This window comes from Zychaea mexicana (assembly GCF_025766255.1).
Source record: "Zychaea mexicana strain RSA 1403 chromosome Unknown BDB00scaffold_25, whole genome shotgun sequence".
In the NCBI taxonomy this organism is placed as follows: Eukaryota; Fungi; Mucoromycota; class Mucoromycetes; order Mucorales; family Lichtheimiaceae; genus Zychaea; species Zychaea mexicana.
Genome location: NW_026516688.1, coordinates 121,452 through 136,520, shown reverse-complemented (window position 1 = coordinate 136,520; position 15,069 = coordinate 121,452). Strand labels below are relative to the sequence as shown.

The 15,069-nt window shown below is 42.1% G+C and overlaps 6 protein-coding genes across 6 annotated transcripts; 2 read left to right on the top strand and 4 right to left on the bottom strand.

Annotated features, from left to right (window-relative positions):
- Nucleotides 1–552: 552 nt before the first annotated feature.
- Nucleotides 553–1,447, bottom strand: BDB00DRAFT_761361 (thioredoxin-like protein; the record flags this gene model as incomplete). Its single annotated transcript, XM_053119261.1, has 4 exons — nucleotides 553–786; nucleotides 879–1,082; nucleotides 1,183–1,257; nucleotides 1,391–1,447. The coding sequence occupies 4 exons, from the start codon at nucleotides 1,445–1,447 to the stop codon at nucleotides 553–555; spliced, it is 570 nt and encodes a 189-aa protein (XP_052981028.1).
- Nucleotides 1,448–4,914: 3,467 nt separating this feature from the next.
- BDB00DRAFT_816947 (ATP synthase F1, gamma subunit) lies at nucleotides 4,915–6,509 on the top strand. The gene is made up of 6 exons (XM_053123030.1): nucleotides 4,915–4,994; nucleotides 5,088–5,128; nucleotides 5,239–5,370; nucleotides 5,525–5,923; nucleotides 6,024–6,245; nucleotides 6,363–6,509. The coding sequence occupies exons 1-6, from the start codon at nucleotides 4,942–4,944 to the stop codon at nucleotides 6,392–6,394; spliced, it is 879 nt and encodes a 292-aa protein (XP_052981027.1). The 5' UTR covers nucleotides 4,915–4,941; the 3' UTR covers nucleotides 6,395–6,509.
- Nucleotides 6,510–6,789: 280 nt separating this feature from the next.
- On the bottom strand, nucleotides 6,790–8,897 carry BDB00DRAFT_871041 (uncharacterized protein; the record flags this gene model as incomplete). The annotated part of the gene is made up of 2 exons (XM_053126780.1): nucleotides 6,790–8,471; nucleotides 8,558–8,897. The coding sequence occupies 2 exons, from the start codon at nucleotides 8,895–8,897 to the stop codon at nucleotides 6,790–6,792; spliced, it is 2,022 nt and encodes a 673-aa protein (XP_052981026.1).
- A 180-nt stretch (nucleotides 8,898–9,077) lies between these two features.
- On the bottom strand, nucleotides 9,078–10,535 carry BDB00DRAFT_287385 (mitochondrial biogenesis AIM24-domain-containing protein). The gene is made up of 6 exons (XM_053116798.1): nucleotides 10,431–10,535; nucleotides 10,176–10,352; nucleotides 9,983–10,101; nucleotides 9,700–9,895; nucleotides 9,552–9,628; nucleotides 9,078–9,490 (listed from the first exon to the last, which is right to left on the bottom strand). Exons 1-6 carry the CDS (start codon nucleotides 10,443–10,445, stop codon nucleotides 9,259–9,261), a joined length of 816 nt encoding a protein of 271 aa, XP_052981025.1. The 5' UTR covers nucleotides 10,446–10,535; the 3' UTR covers nucleotides 9,078–9,258.
- Nucleotides 10,536–13,399: 2,864 nt separating this feature from the next.
- On the top strand, nucleotides 13,400–14,184 carry BDB00DRAFT_816938 (ubiquinol-cytochrome C reductase hinge domain-containing protein; the record flags this gene model as incomplete). Its single annotated transcript, XM_053123029.1, has 4 exons — nucleotides 13,400–13,629; nucleotides 13,750–13,830; nucleotides 13,925–13,968; nucleotides 14,098–14,184. Coding segments are annotated over exons 1-4 (329 nt in total), but the record flags the coding sequence as incomplete, so codon positions are not given.
- Nucleotides 14,185–14,363: 179 nt separating this feature from the next.
- On the bottom strand, nucleotides 14,364–14,849 carry BDB00DRAFT_882660 (60S ribosomal protein L37a; the record flags this gene model as incomplete). Its single annotated transcript, XM_053128169.1, has 4 exons — nucleotides 14,364–14,427; nucleotides 14,521–14,603; nucleotides 14,695–14,804; nucleotides 14,831–14,849. The coding sequence occupies 4 exons, from the start codon at nucleotides 14,847–14,849 to the stop codon at nucleotides 14,364–14,366; spliced, it is 276 nt and encodes a 91-aa protein (XP_052981023.1).
- Between the last annotated feature and the right edge of the window lie 220 nt (nucleotides 14,850–15,069).

Below are 15,069 nucleotides of genomic sequence, written 5' to 3'. Positions count from 1 at the left end.
TATCACCCAACAATGCTCTATGGACGTCTGATTGAAGGCTATCGCAATAACACATCGTCCGTAGCCTTTGCTGCTATGCTTATGGGAGCACTTTCTCCATGATGAGACTACAACCATATGACATTACCCAGTAACTCTAGATACCGAGGGGTACCGATGGAGCAGCAGATGTTTCCAAGCGACAAGAACTAATATACACTACTTTGTCTTGGTTACACTTGTTTTCTCATAGATTCCGGATTTCTGCTGTCTAATTTGAGCTGACTGTATCATAAACAAGGACAACATAAACGGTTATATCAATAGCATGACCCCAACTTTTTGTCCCGAAATACACGTATCCTTTCCGACTGATCGATTAACATGATGCAAAAATTATTTTATTTTATAAGCAAAGGAGATAAAAAGTGTACAGTAAGGTTCAGATTTGATCCAAAGAGTCCAAAAGGAGAAGCGTATATGTAGCTGAAAGAAGGTTGGGGGAATGACATGTAGAAAGATATTTATATATGATGCTTTTTTTAAAGAAAGAAGGAAACACTTCTTTTCCCTTTAGTTTCCTTCCTCAATCATTTCGTGAAGCTCGCCAGACGAGACCAATTCCTTGACAATATCCAAACCACCAATCAATTCGCCATTCACATACATCTGCGGGAATGTAGGCCAGTTGGAGTAAGCCTTGAGACCCTGTCGCACATCCTCATCCACCAAAATGTTAAAAGAGCTGTACTTGATCTTTTGCTCGTTCAAAATATCAAGCAATTGACGCGTGAAACCACAGCGAGGCTATCAAATAGATATGCGGAAAAAATTAATCAAAAATTGTTTTGAGAGAGAGAGAGAGAGATGACTAATCAATCTCCAAGGCTATCCTGTACCTGTTGTGGGGTGCCCTTGATAAAGATCATGACAGGAGCACTCTCAATCAAAGACTTTAAGCGAGTGTTGAGATCCTTGGCAGGTTTGACATCGTTTTCAGCCAAAGACTTATTGGCCGATGACACTCCCTTGGCGTGTTTGGCCACAGCGTTCGTCAATTCGGCGGCCTTTGCACCTTCAATACGTTCGACGGTCTTGCCACCCTAAAAAAATGAAAAAAGAAGAAAACTGATCAGTACGGAAGCACGGCATGACACAGATAAAAACAAGCGAGCATTTCGAAGCTGATAGTCGACAGTGTACCTTAAGAACAGCAAAAGTAGGGACGGCAGCAATTTCAAACTCTTCTGAAATGTCTGGGAAGTTTTCAGCTTCAATCTATTCAAAGATCGCGAGTAGATTAGTAACAAATTAAACTTACTCATGAACTATCTTCCAAGAGCCTCTAGTTTACCAGCTCGATCTCTTTTCAAAACTCTCCTACACAAATTTAAAAGAGTATAACCCGTACCTTGACAAATTGCAGGGAGGAGAACTTGCCAGCAAGTTCTGCGACAACGTCGTTCATTTGCTTACAGGGTTCAGCCCAAGTGGCCCAAAAGTCAAGAACTAGAACGACATCCTTCTTGGTGATGAGACCCTGAAATTGGGCGTCGTCGGTGATATCAATAATGTTGCTCATGGTTGGGTTAGTTATTCGTCGAAACGAGAAAGTGCAGTTGGACAAGTTAAAGATTGAAAAAGTATCTGTTTCAGATGTAAGTCTTATATGAAATCTTCATTTGAGTTCCGCTTCAAGATGGTGGAGTTGATCCGGTTGGTTCCCTATCGCGAATTGTTCAACTTCAATGCTTCTACAGGAGGCCATTATCACTAGATCGACTGCTTTGTAGATACCTTTTTATTCGCATTCGTGCTTGGATTTTATTCCAGATAGTAGACATGTGTTACATGGCTGGTGCAGCAGGGATTGAAATGGCAGCAAACATGGGCCATGCCTTTCTACAGTATTTTAGCAGGCGGGAACAGGTTCATATAATCAAGTTAGCGTCCCTACCTTATAAAGAAAAACCGTCAGCAAGACGACAAAAACACATAAAATTCTGCTATCATTAACACAACATAACAAATGATGATAATTCTACTATGAGTATATAATAAAATAGATATCTTATCGTCGACAAGTGCTCTACCAAGTAATATAATAAAAGTAGTACGAGCAAAACGGAAAATAATCACCAAAGTTCCAGCGCTATGTTGAAAAGAGGCAAAGCAATAATCCGTGGGATTGACTCATTATCTACTGCCAATATATCAAGAGGTGTAAGCTCAAAAGAATGACTACGCTTCTTATGATGGTGATATCATTACATAACATTTTATCATAGGGCGACCCTTTGTCAAAGATAACTATCACCGTACGAAAACTTACGATTGATGTATACTCGTTAGATACAGCTGTTTTAACCTTGCACGTTGATAGTGACGCTCCAGCATGCTGATGCAGATACACTTCATGTGAATCAAGCTTGAAGTTACAAGTATGTATAAAAAGAGCATAAAACAACAGTAAAAGCAGTATATGATGGAATACAGGTTTCTGCTATACTACTATTTTCATGATGATTTGAGCTGATAACTTCTTAGAGAATTGTGCCAAACACCAGTATGATTTAGGCAAACAATGCATCACTTCATCAGTCTACTGTATGTAATGGTGCCCATGAGCAACATCATTTTTATATATGACCTAACAATTTTACTACCTCTTTGCTCATCCTCTCTTTCCCTTTACTTCTTTGGCGAGAGACCGATAGCAAACAAGTACCGTTGTTTTGCACCATGGATGAACCGCCTAGCACTGAAGAGCTGCTACAGTGGAAACCTGAAGATATAATCCAGGTGCTTTCCTCCTTTGTCTTACCCTCGCAGTCAGACAAGATAACCACTTTTCTGATGGCGCAAGATTGTACACTCAATTCACGAGAGGGATATTTCAGACAGCAACTCCATCAGTTCGAGATCGAGACATTGATGACCCCGACAAAAGTATATATCAACCCAAATACAACCACTTGTCCGATATCAGAATTGACGCTTATCGAAAAGCTACAGCAATTCGGGCTCGACATGCACCGAGCCCTGATATAGCCTCACGAAATGCAGAATTCTTTCTTACGCAAGTATACCCTCCGATACGCGACGCAAAAACCGAGTTAATTCTTCTTTAAGTACAACTCGATATACATACACACACACGCTCCAAAAAGAAAACTCGAGTAGCATTATGTCGGTACGTAAGAATGAGAAAAATTCTCTGTTAACGATATACATAGATAAGTACAATGCGTATCAAATACATTTAAATGCTAAGAACTCAATAACAACACCATTCGTTTGAAAGCGTACTTTAGCACCAATAGAAGCATATATCACCCAGCTAGTTCCTCCTTATGGCAAGGTTTGGATTGGGTCAAGCTCGGTTTCGAAAGAGGCATGGCTTTACGCACAGACGTTCCGTTGCGAGATGTTTTGCAATGTTATTAAAACCTATACTGATCTTTCACGGATTGGTACCTTCAGCTAATGGACGAAGGTTGATACTACTACGTCGTTGATTGTAACATTCTGCCTTTTTGCGTGTATGAAACAAAGCGTATCCACGAAATCGCCTTCGAGCTACTTTATAAAATTATTTAGTATCAGGTTTTTACAGACTAATTTTCATATATTGAACATTATGTTTCGCGGATTTGCCTTATTAAAGCAATTATTATCCTTTTTGTTTTTCCTCGTACGTGTCTATTTATTGCTATTTCTTTTACAATATGTGGGGAAGGATTCGAGGTGGTCTAACGAATGGATAATGTCCCTTTAAATATATAAAGTGGTCCCTCCGCTTCGCTTCCGGACGATGTGAGCCCCTCCGCTTCGCTGCGTGTCAGCATCTGTCCTCCAGGGACCACTTTATTTAAATATATATCATAGGGCCATTTTTTTTACAAGAATAGAACTCTTCAAATAAGCTTTTAGAGAGCAAGAAAGTGCAACTTTTCGAACGCACTTTACAGCATTTACATTTTATTGAGGTCGCCAGGAGGATGTACGGCATAAAATTGAAAGAGATTTCTAAAGGAAAAGGTAATATGTAAGTGCTAATGAGACCCACCATCATCAAAAGGAACAAATATTGTCAAAATCGCTATACAGCTTTACTTGCTGAAGGATATGATGACCCCAAGAGTCAATGCATTTTTTATTTAACCTTATATCTTTCAAAACACAACGCGTCTACAGACCTTGTGTCACAATTTAATAATATTTGAATGACAGTGTGTTGGTCGTCTGACCTCATCGGTGGTGTTTGGAGTTTTGACAGGACAAATCCCTAAAAACTCACAGTAATAGTTGAGTAGGACGAATTATTTGCTCTTTCATTTTTTTTATTGGGCTACTTGATTCACGAGTAATAGGATCAGCTACATTAATTTACACATCTGTGAAGAAGGTTTATACAGCCTGGGGCTTGATGCAAATAGCATTGGATGGCCTTCGATAAGTGAATTGCATATTGGAAGTACCATCGCTGCAATAAATTATGCTTTCAAATTGAGTCGAAAGCAGCAACACCTACAGCGTTCGCACGCCGCTGGCAAGTGAACGCGACGCCTGCACAATAAGAGTCATGGTAATCCGCGTATCCAAGACGACCAGAGTGGCTATTTTTCCGGTGTGCCATTTAAAATGCTAGTAGGCTTCAGAATTACACCGCTCTCGAAAACTGCTACGCGTAAAGTGTGCTTTTCTCAGAGTAACTGGAAACCGTAAAGGTCGGACGACCACCGATGATTCCTGTCAAGGGGAAAATTTATACAGTGACCGGGATAGGCGGCGGCCTTTTGTAGCCTGGGAGGGACGATTTAACACCGCTAAAAAAGTGTGACGTATTATAGAGTCGCAAGCCGCGATTGGCCCGATTCACCCCCGTCCCAATGGCGAAAAAATATACGAGGGTTCCTAAAAAAAATTGTGCACCTCCTCACCTACAACTTTGTCTCGATAATGTTGTCCTCCGCTTCGCGCATTGCCATCCGCCCTGCCGTCGCTCCCTTGAGGTAAGCACAGTAGAAAGCTACAGTACGGACGAGATGCGATCGAGAGAATGAAACTCACAGCGCGTTTTCATGATTTTCTCCAAAAATTACTAGCAATGGCGTCCAGGCCCGCAACATGGCCACCTTGAAAGAAAGTAAATAATCTCGTTCCCCATTATATTTGACACTTTCTCGAAAAAAAAAACAAAAAGCACACACATACAAACTTACGCTGACCACCTATCCTTTGCATGCGTTTAATTAGTTCAACTTCGTTTGAAGTCGGTTTCCAACATTGAAAAGATCACCAAGTCCATGAAGATGATTGCCTCGACCAAGGTCAACAAGGCCCAGCGTGGTATGGAAGCTGCTCGCGCCTTCGGTGCCGCCTCAAACTGTAAATATCATCATACAATACTGGGAGGGGGTTGTCGAAACAGGGGTGGTGGAAGAGGGAGGAACGCGTTGATTGTTATTGTTAGTGGGCAGTAACATAATTAATAATTGACACTGACCATCCAATCTATCAATGCCAACCCATAACTTATTAGCCCTTTTCGAAAGCGCCGAGACTAAGGCTGCTGAGGATGGCAAGGTCCTTTTCGTTGCCACTTCGTCTGACCGTGGTTTGTGCGGTGGTATTCACAGCAGTGTTTCCAAGGCTACCCGCCGTTTGCTCGAAGAGCGCCCCGAGTCTGCTGTCGCTGTCTTGGGTGATAAGCCCAAGGCCCAGCTCTTGCGTTTCGCCCGCGACAACATTGTCATCACCTTCAACCAGATCGGTAAGGACATCCCCACCTTCGCCGAGGCTTCCTCGATCGCCGATGTCATCAAGGCCCAGGGTGTCGAATTCGACACCGCCAAGATTGTCTACAACCAGTTCAAGTCGGTCATTGCCTACGAAGCTGATGTTATCCCCGCCTACTCTGAGGAAGTTTTCAAGTCTTCCCGTAAGTTGTTTATTAATATGGACGGATATATATATATATATATATATATATTTGTGGATATGCGATCAATTAGTTGCTCATTTTTCTTTCGCATTATTAGCCAACTTCGCCGTCTACGAAATCGAAGATGATGTGCTCGCCAACTTGCAGGAGTTCACCTTCGCCAACGGTCTCTACTGGGGCTTGGTTGAGGGTTACGCCTCTGAAATGTGCGCCAAGCGTGCTGCTATGGAGAACGCCACCAACAACGCCGGTGACATGATTAGCAAGTTGACCATGACCTACAACCGTGGTCGTCAGGCCGTCATTACCAACGAATTGAGTAAGTTTTGGTTTCTTAAGGGAGGTGATGGGTAGAGGAAGATCCACTTGTGGCTCGCCTCTTTTTAATTGTATGTGTGCTCTAACACTATCTATTTAATTTGCCTTCGTCCTATAGTTGATATTATTACTGGTGCCTCTGCCCTGTAAATGCATTTTATTCTATTCTTTATTAAAAAAAGGCCATGTCTGCGTTCTTTGTACAAATAAAAATAGGACGTACGCGAATCAAAGCATTAGAGTGCGTCCAGTAGCATTTTAATAGACTTGATGTTGGAACGCTCTTTTCTCTTTTAATTGGGGTGTGGCATTGGATGGTTTATAATGATAGTCTGTGCTTCGGTGTCCATGTTAGATTTAATTGCACTCACTGCGTATAACTTTAAAGAGCATAGTATTAATAGCATACAAATTCAAAATGGACTATATTTTCACTTTAATGTAGTAATGAATGCTTCCGTGCCTGACTTCAAGGCAATGAAGCGATACCAGCGTGAGGATGACAAGCGATTAATTACATAAAAAGTTAATCGCTGTGATGAAAATTATACTCGTGTCACTATTATATTTCCAACATGCAAATCATCAACATGTCTGGAGTATTTGGTGGTGATATTATAAAAGGAAACGCCATGTTCTTGCAACCGCCTTTGGATGATGGCCCCTGGTAAATTCTCTCTTGTGAATGCATCGTCAAAAACAACTTTTTTGAGGCTCTTGCTCTTACGCAACAATTGGATAACGCCGGATGTGTCAAGTTCCATAGGCGGTCTCGTATAACCGTTACCAAACCAAACGCTTAGCGTATTAAGCCGGGGGAGATCACCTAACACGGAGAGAACAGCGTAGTTCAGGTAGCGTAAAGGCTCTAGCTTTAGCTTCTCGATCATGGATTTTTCTCGGAGCTTGTGGGCAAACCAGAGCAGTTCAGCTTCATCTCCATCGGGTGCACAAGCGAGTTTTACTTCAAGGCATCTAAGCGTGGCGATATGAGCTATCGCTGAAAGTAACTCGTATGTAATTTTTGGTACCCGCCAAAGTCGTACAGTCTCGAGATTGGAATATTGAGCCATGTACTTAAACATGGCTGGTGATACCACCATCCCTGTCCCTTGTGATCGTTGTCCTTGTTGGCCAAATCGACGGCCCCAATCGATAGCAAAAAGGTCCAAATGCTTTAAATGCTTTAAGCATTTGTAGATCGTTGGGTCGCTCAACGTTGCAGAGGAGTCCTGGATGCCAAGCTTTTCTAGCCCAGGAAGCCGCTGTAGTAGTGTTGCCACCGAAAGTTCGTCCATAAACATGAATCGCTGTAGATAGAAAGTGTGTAGCCTTGGTAGTATACGTAAAGGCTGTAGTTCAACATTTTCTATTCTTCGGTGACAGTAGTCCAATTTCATTAGATTGAGTGAAGGACATGAGTTGAGCATAGATATAATTGCTGCTGTGTCAAAGTGAGTGTTGCATATGAGTGTACGTAAAAGAGGCAATTGCAGGGATCGAAATACGGGCGACCAGTCGATGTCAACCCGGTTGGCTTGTGCTGTTGTTAAATCCAGATGCTCAAGTGTATACTGTTTGTTGCGCAAAACCTGTGCGATCTCGTCGTAACCTTCGCTTTGGCTTACTGCTAGATGATATAGTCGACTTTGCTTCCGCTGAGAGTGCAATGCGCTATTAGTAATAGCTACCGCACTTGGACCTTCGCCAACAATCGATTTCATGATGTCTTTATAAGGTACATAACCGTAGTTGCTCTTCTTTGCAATATAAACAAGATTTGGGCACCAAGAAAATATGTTTTTGAGTCGTATTACGTCGCTTGAATTCGTGTGGCCAGGGTGATAGGTCAGGTCCACAGGTTGCGGCTCATTATGTTTGGTTGCCGAGCTTGCGTCGATGAAATATTGTAAATTGGGACATTTTTGAAGAATGGATACAAGTTCAGGATGCATATCAATTGTAGCGTCAATATACATATATTTGAGTTTGTCGAAGATCGGTATTGATTCGACAGGTATCTGTTCGTGTGCGCGTTGACCAAGTTGCCAGGGAATGTATTCGCCTCGGTATGTAAAACTTGTTAGTTTTGGACACGTACAGAGGATGTACAATAGTGGGACGGCAGAGTCATGTGATCTCATCGTCAAGTGCGCCAATTGAGATCCGAGTTGTTGCGAAAGGCCAAGAAATCTGCGCTGTTCTCGTGTAGAGCAGTTTACAAAGACTATACGAGTGTTTCCAATTTAAATGAATTGGTAAAGCAAGCTTTGGTTTATAGAGCCGTTCATCAACATTTCTTCTCTTTCTCACCTAGAGACTCAATTTCATCACAGCCTAATTGAAGCAGTCTATACATCGCGACATACAGCGCATTTTCGTCTTTAAACTTGTTGAAATGGACGTCCTTCACATGCTTCCCTAGGCAACGAGCGCGTCGAGAACTGACGACATAGGGATCGCGTTCCGAAAGTTGTATGCTTCTCCACTTGTTCTCTGTATAACTTGGTATTTGAGTGTACCAGCCGCGACATACTGCCATACACACTAGACAGTCTTCTTGGTCGAGATAAGCAAAGATCTCGGTGACAACGTCGAAAGGAAGTTTCGCCATAAAGGCAAGTTGTTCCTCCGGTAAGTCGTCAATGCCCATCTTGTAAGAGCTCGAGTTAAAAAAAGAGGTAAAACATACGTCTCTCCAGTCGCTGGAGACCTTGGCGCAGTGAACCTAATCCACTTCTAGTAACACAAAAGTGCTTCAGCCGCGCGCGTGCTCTCCACCCGGGCTGGAACCTAGTGAAGTAACGTTCCATCTTAAATACAGCCTGCATGTAATTAGTACACGTAGAACAGGAGATCGGTATTGTGAGCTGCAAATATACTTTTGTCGCAAAAAATGTGGCAGAATTGATACGATAGAGACGAATTATGGGAATAACTCCCAAATTTGTCACCCGCTTTAGCCGTAGAGCATTCGACTAACTTGTGGAAAAAAAGAAACCTGTTTATTTTGTTTATGCGGATTCAGAGGGTTTGTTAGCGATAAAAGTGACCTTTCCTTTTGCACCCACTTCGGCATAGTAGGTGGGAATACCGTTGACAGACTTTCCAGTTGCGTAGCCAGGGTGATGCTTTCGTTTTGAAGAGAGTGTTGCTGTGTAAGGCTCGGCTGGTGCAGCAGGGAAAAGAGCAGATGGTTCGAAAGCTTGAGTAAGTGAATCATTGGCAGCGGCCAAAGCATTCATTCTATATAAAATTTGGTCAAAACAGATTATTTGGACAAAGGTATCGCTAATTATTTACTTACATTCTAGCCGATTCGAATCGTGGTTCTACTCTTGATGCCAGGAACATATCACCCGGACCCTTGACACGCACGAAATCCTAAATGTTGTCGAATGTTCATATAAGTTGGGTTGTAAACCATAGCCAATTGCTATATCTCATTAACATACCGGAGCGCCCATAATATAGTTGCGCAATGTCTTGGCTACACTTTGGATATACTGCAATTTGGGCTGCATTGAAGGACTATCAGCAACATTTCGTACAAATGCATACTTTCGCAATGGTGATCGTGGTGACGGGACAAGTGGGTTGGCAGGATGGAGCTTGGTTGGTTCAGTTCGCACATCCCACATCACAAGGTTTCTAAGAGAAAAAGAGTCGATGATTTTAGGTGGTCGGTTGACAGTATATTTGGACATGATGTACGAGCAATTTCCGACTTTGTCTTACCGTGGGTTTACTAGGTATTCTTCGCCAGCACTCAATGACAGTCTGTATAATCCACCATAATGGGAAATTGCAATCGTTCCTGGACCGCATACTGTATGTACGAGCTTATTGACAAGACCCTGCAACAACAGAATATTGATATCAATTTTGTAATCATTTTCCTTTTTTTTATACGCCATTAGTATATGCTTACAGTGTCTTTGCCCTTGACGCCATTCAATCCCAAATCGAGAGTGACCTTTTCAGTTTTGGCCAAGAAAGCGTCTCGTCGCAAAGCATATTTTGTGCTGCCACGCACATTGACAATAGCAATTTCGCCAATGCGTTTAGGTGCCAGTAATATATCACCAGCCGATTGCTTTGTGTAATACTATATAATTTAAGTCGTTGTGTTATTTCATACCGTCTATATATCTGTTTGTTCGCTATGTCGGTTTTGCTCCTTTACCTTTTGAAAGAACATGGGTTCTCCGACAAGTTTACCCGCAACAGCCTTTACTGCTGAGCTATCATCCAGCGAGAGTTTTGATGTGACCTAGTAAGGCAACAGCTGTGAATAAGAATACACTAACGCGCTTTTTCCTTTGATAAATTGCTTACACGGCTCGACGCACCGACTGCTGATCCTGTTGCTGCAGTGATTTCCGTATCCGGCGGAAGCTATTGGTTGCTATGGTTGTTAGCTGGTTGTAATCGAGAACAGTTTCATATCGTGGTAAAATTTCTAACACTTTACCTTAATCAAAAGCGCAGATCCTACATATATTCAATGAACTCAATGTATTAGCACACATATATCCGCTAAAAAAAATGCATGTGTAAGGATATGAAAACTATGACTCGTACCTACACCCGAAGAGATCACCTCGAACAAGGGCTCCGCGGTACTTTTTGACGCAGCGTCTAACAATAACAGCTCGGTTTAACTTTTCACAATCGACCAGAAAACACGTTGTATAGATATTCACACGTAGACAGTATACGCTACCCTGGCCAATGGACGAAATTCCACTCGAAGCTTGGCTCGTCGACGACGTGTGCTGGAACGACTTTAGCGAACGATCGACGGTTTGTACACCATTCACATGGCTGACTTGATGTTCAGGTTGAGCAGCTTCGTGGTATGCTAGCCCGACGTATGACCGACACTGTTGCTGGACGAATGCCTTTAGTGGCGCATCAAGCAAGCGCGCACGCATAAGTGCCATTGCTGCGTTGTATATGTTGTGTGTGCGTGTAGGAAAAAAGAGAGGCTAAGTTGCCAGGGCAAAGCGCCAATTTTTGACCGTGTAGTTGTAACTTCTTAAGGTCCGACTCGCGAGCTTGTTCTTGTCCACGCACACTTGTACGCACGCAACACTCGCCTGATCTTGTAGACCATGTCTTCAGTAAGCTTTTGTCTTGGCCTTCAAACACCTTAGTATTCTAGTCTGCTTGACGTTGACTCCAACAGTTATCATTGAAAGGGAATCAGCTAGAAAAAGTGAAGAATTTGGTGGAATTCACCGGCATGAGGTAAAGAAGGTCCCTTTCCCTCTAGCTTTATTGTTTATGTATAAAACCTTGAAGTTTTCAAACAAGGGTAGACGAGCTCATTCGTATATCTATACATTACAATCATAGCGACAATGAGGCTGTGCAACGACTGAAAAGTGTCAACTGGGATGTCAATGTTGCTTTGAATGCATACTACGAATTAGGAAGCCATCAGCCGTTCGTAGGCAACACGACTTCTGGCTGCGATATCCGAGCCGTGGAGAGAGTTTTTACACAGTATCGAGGTAGTGTGTCGCTTTTTGATAAGGAAAGAACAAGAGAACAGTCTGAAGTTGGTAAACTGATATATATATATATATATATATATATATTGATATCATATATTACAGATCCAGAAAACAAGGAGATGATTACGATTGAAGGAACGATGCAGCTTTGCGAAGATTTGGGTATAGAACCCACTCAGCTCGAATTCTTGCTAGTATCTTATCATCTCGGTTCCGAACGCATGGGTGAATTCGGTCATAAGAACTTTGTACAAGGAATGATTCGGTTGCAGTTCGACTCTGTGGATAAACTAAAACGGGCCTTGCCTTCGCTCTTGGCAGCGATGGATGATCCAGAGCGCTTCCAACGTATCTACAATTATGCATTTCTGCTTGGTCGACAGTCTGGTCAAAAGAGTTTGTGTAAGTTGCTCTAATCTATCTATAACATCTTACCATTTGGTATCGCTAATGCAGCTCTCTCTTGCTTTCGGATACAGCTTTAGATGCTGCAGTAGAACTGTGGCGCTTGTTGCTGGCAAATAAGTTCAACTTTTTGGAAAACTGGATCACATTTTTGGAGGTATGATATATCACGCTTCTATTGGGGTACATTTTATGTTTCCTCCAGCTGGACTAAAGCTTGGTATTCTTTTTGTGTGAAAAAAATGTATGAAGGTTAAGCATGGAAAGGCAATTTCAAAAGATACCTGGTGCTTGGTAAGAAGTCATATTTCAAGCTCTGGTTAATGTGGCAAGAGGCCGATACTAATTAATAGTCCAATGTAGTTTTATGACTTTGCAAGCCAACCAAGCATTGATTTCAATAGCCACGATTCTGAAGGGGCATGGCCCATCCTTATTGATGAGGTATAATACATATACATAGATATCTTAATATCTTGATTGAATTTGGTCGAGAACACGGAATTGATTGGATGCGTATACTAACTACATGGACGGTAACCGGTTGGAATTTGTAGTTTGTCGAATATATGAAGGAGCAGCAGTAAAGATGATGTTTTTTGCTCCTATGAGACGATCTTCCATTTTCTTTTCTGTTGACGATGAAGGTGTTCATATTACAACGATACCTCAAGGCAGACCAAATCCAATAAAGCTGGTATCCTTGCCTCATAAGCTATTATAACCGCTGACTAGGATTCACGCTTGGATTAAAATAATGCTCTATTCCGACTCAATACAAGGATAAGAAAGCCTCATCTTCTCAGGATAACATATCGCCAAAACGATCTATTATTCTTGATATCCGACCATAAATTGTATGAACAACTGTTGTATCTGTCTCGAACTTCCAGCGCGAAATATAAAGCTGGAAAGACATTACACTATATATCCTATGAAACTTCGGTTCTTCCGACAGTAATCGCGGTCTTTGTTGTCAGGATAAAATAAAATGAAATGCACAGTTACATGGTAACTTTTTTAATAGCGCTGACTTGTAATTGGATTCAAGGTCGTCAAGGCAATCTGCGGTTTTCAAGCATCTGAAGAATAGGGTGTTGATAGAGATAGAAAGGATAGCAGTTTGGTAACTGATAAGTAAAACAAGTCGTATGCTGCCGTAGTGGCTTAGCTCTGCAAGCCGGGGTTGGGAGTGATGTATAGCGGTGCCGGGCAAAACATTGCTAGAGCTTCACCTACACTTTGTTCTTTCTCCCCCCGCTCTAATTATATACACACACATCATGGGTCTGACTGAAATCTTCTCGAGCATCTTCCCTACCGCATACGCCGAAGAGGAACAGGCTGCTCCCGAGGTCGTCGAGGAAGTCGTCGAAGAGGTCGTCGAAGAGGCTGAGCCTGAAGAAGAAGAAGAGGAAGAAGAGGAAATTGAAGACCCCAAGGAGCAAATCATGGAGGGTAACGTGGAATTCAACATCAACAACACTCCAATTATTTTTAGCCGACGCGTATACATCGACGATTATCTAATTTACTCTTGTATACTATATATTGTATGCATTTGCCTTTATATTTTAGGCTGCGAAAAAGACTGCGCTGCCTTGAAGCATCACCTTGACGAGTGCAACGAGCGCGTCGAGAACGGTTCCAGCGAAAACTGTAACGTATCGTCATTCATATTCATTGTGGCATATCAAGTCGATATGAAAGACAAAAAGGGAACTGACAGAATGGGTGTATTCATACTATATAGGCATTGAGGAATTCTTCCACTACATGCACTGTGCTGACGAGTGCGTAAGTATCACTTTATTATATTCTCAAAGCGCTACATACGCGTAATGTGATACGACGGACGATAACAATGTGGAAAGAGTGGATTGTGTGTACTTATGCATTACATACTTTTTTTTTCAAATCATTTAGGCTGCACCCAAGATCATGGCCGCCACTAAATAAGTTTAACTCTTTAGATTTCACCACAAAAAAAGAAAATAAATGGCTTTATCAAGGCATATTGTTATTTTTTGACTTTCCTTCAGGGACATGTCTTTGCATTTTATAATGATTCAGATATTCCATTTAAGTGTTTGGTGAAAGACATACACTCGTGTTATTCTTTTTAGATGATGCGTAACCATGCTTTTTTATTATTATATTTCGACATAACAGTAAAGAAATCAAAGACGCGCTTAGATTTCAGCCAACTCACGGAGACGACGGACGGTCGAGCGGACGGTGGTGGCAGCAGCGGTCCTATACAACAATAACACATCAAAGTTTAGTAATCACAGCATAATGTAATCATACAAATGGTTCTCTCTTATTGGTATAAGCTCGAGCACTTACGAAACGGTGTAGGCACCGCCGGCCATGGTCTTCTTGCAGCCCTTGCACTTCCAGATACCAACAGCTTGGCGCTTGACAGCGTCCTAAAGAAAAGAAAAAATGATACCACGTGAGTCGGTCTTGTTTCCTTTAATCCGACGATGAATCCTTTCCAAACGGTCGCAATTAATTTACCTTGCCGCAGAAGGTGCAGGTGTAGGTGGCGTGCTGAGTGATTTCCATCTTCTTGACCATCTTTCTCAGCGAGGCACCATAACGGGTACCGTACTTGCCAGTGATGCCGACTAATTAATCAAAATAGCAAGGAAACAAGAATGTTCAATGAGCATTTCTCGAATTTAAGTTCGACAATGTAACAGGTATCTTCAATTTTTACCTTTCTTAGTGCGCTTAGTCTATAGAAAGATCATAACAGATGGAGCTTCGGTGAGTATTCATTCTGTTCAAACGGATGGATGGATGGATGGATGGCTATTTAGCCTCTGTAGCTTACCATGGCGATCTTTTAGAAAAGAGGAGGACCTAGCTCTTGCCGAGACGAGTGACCCA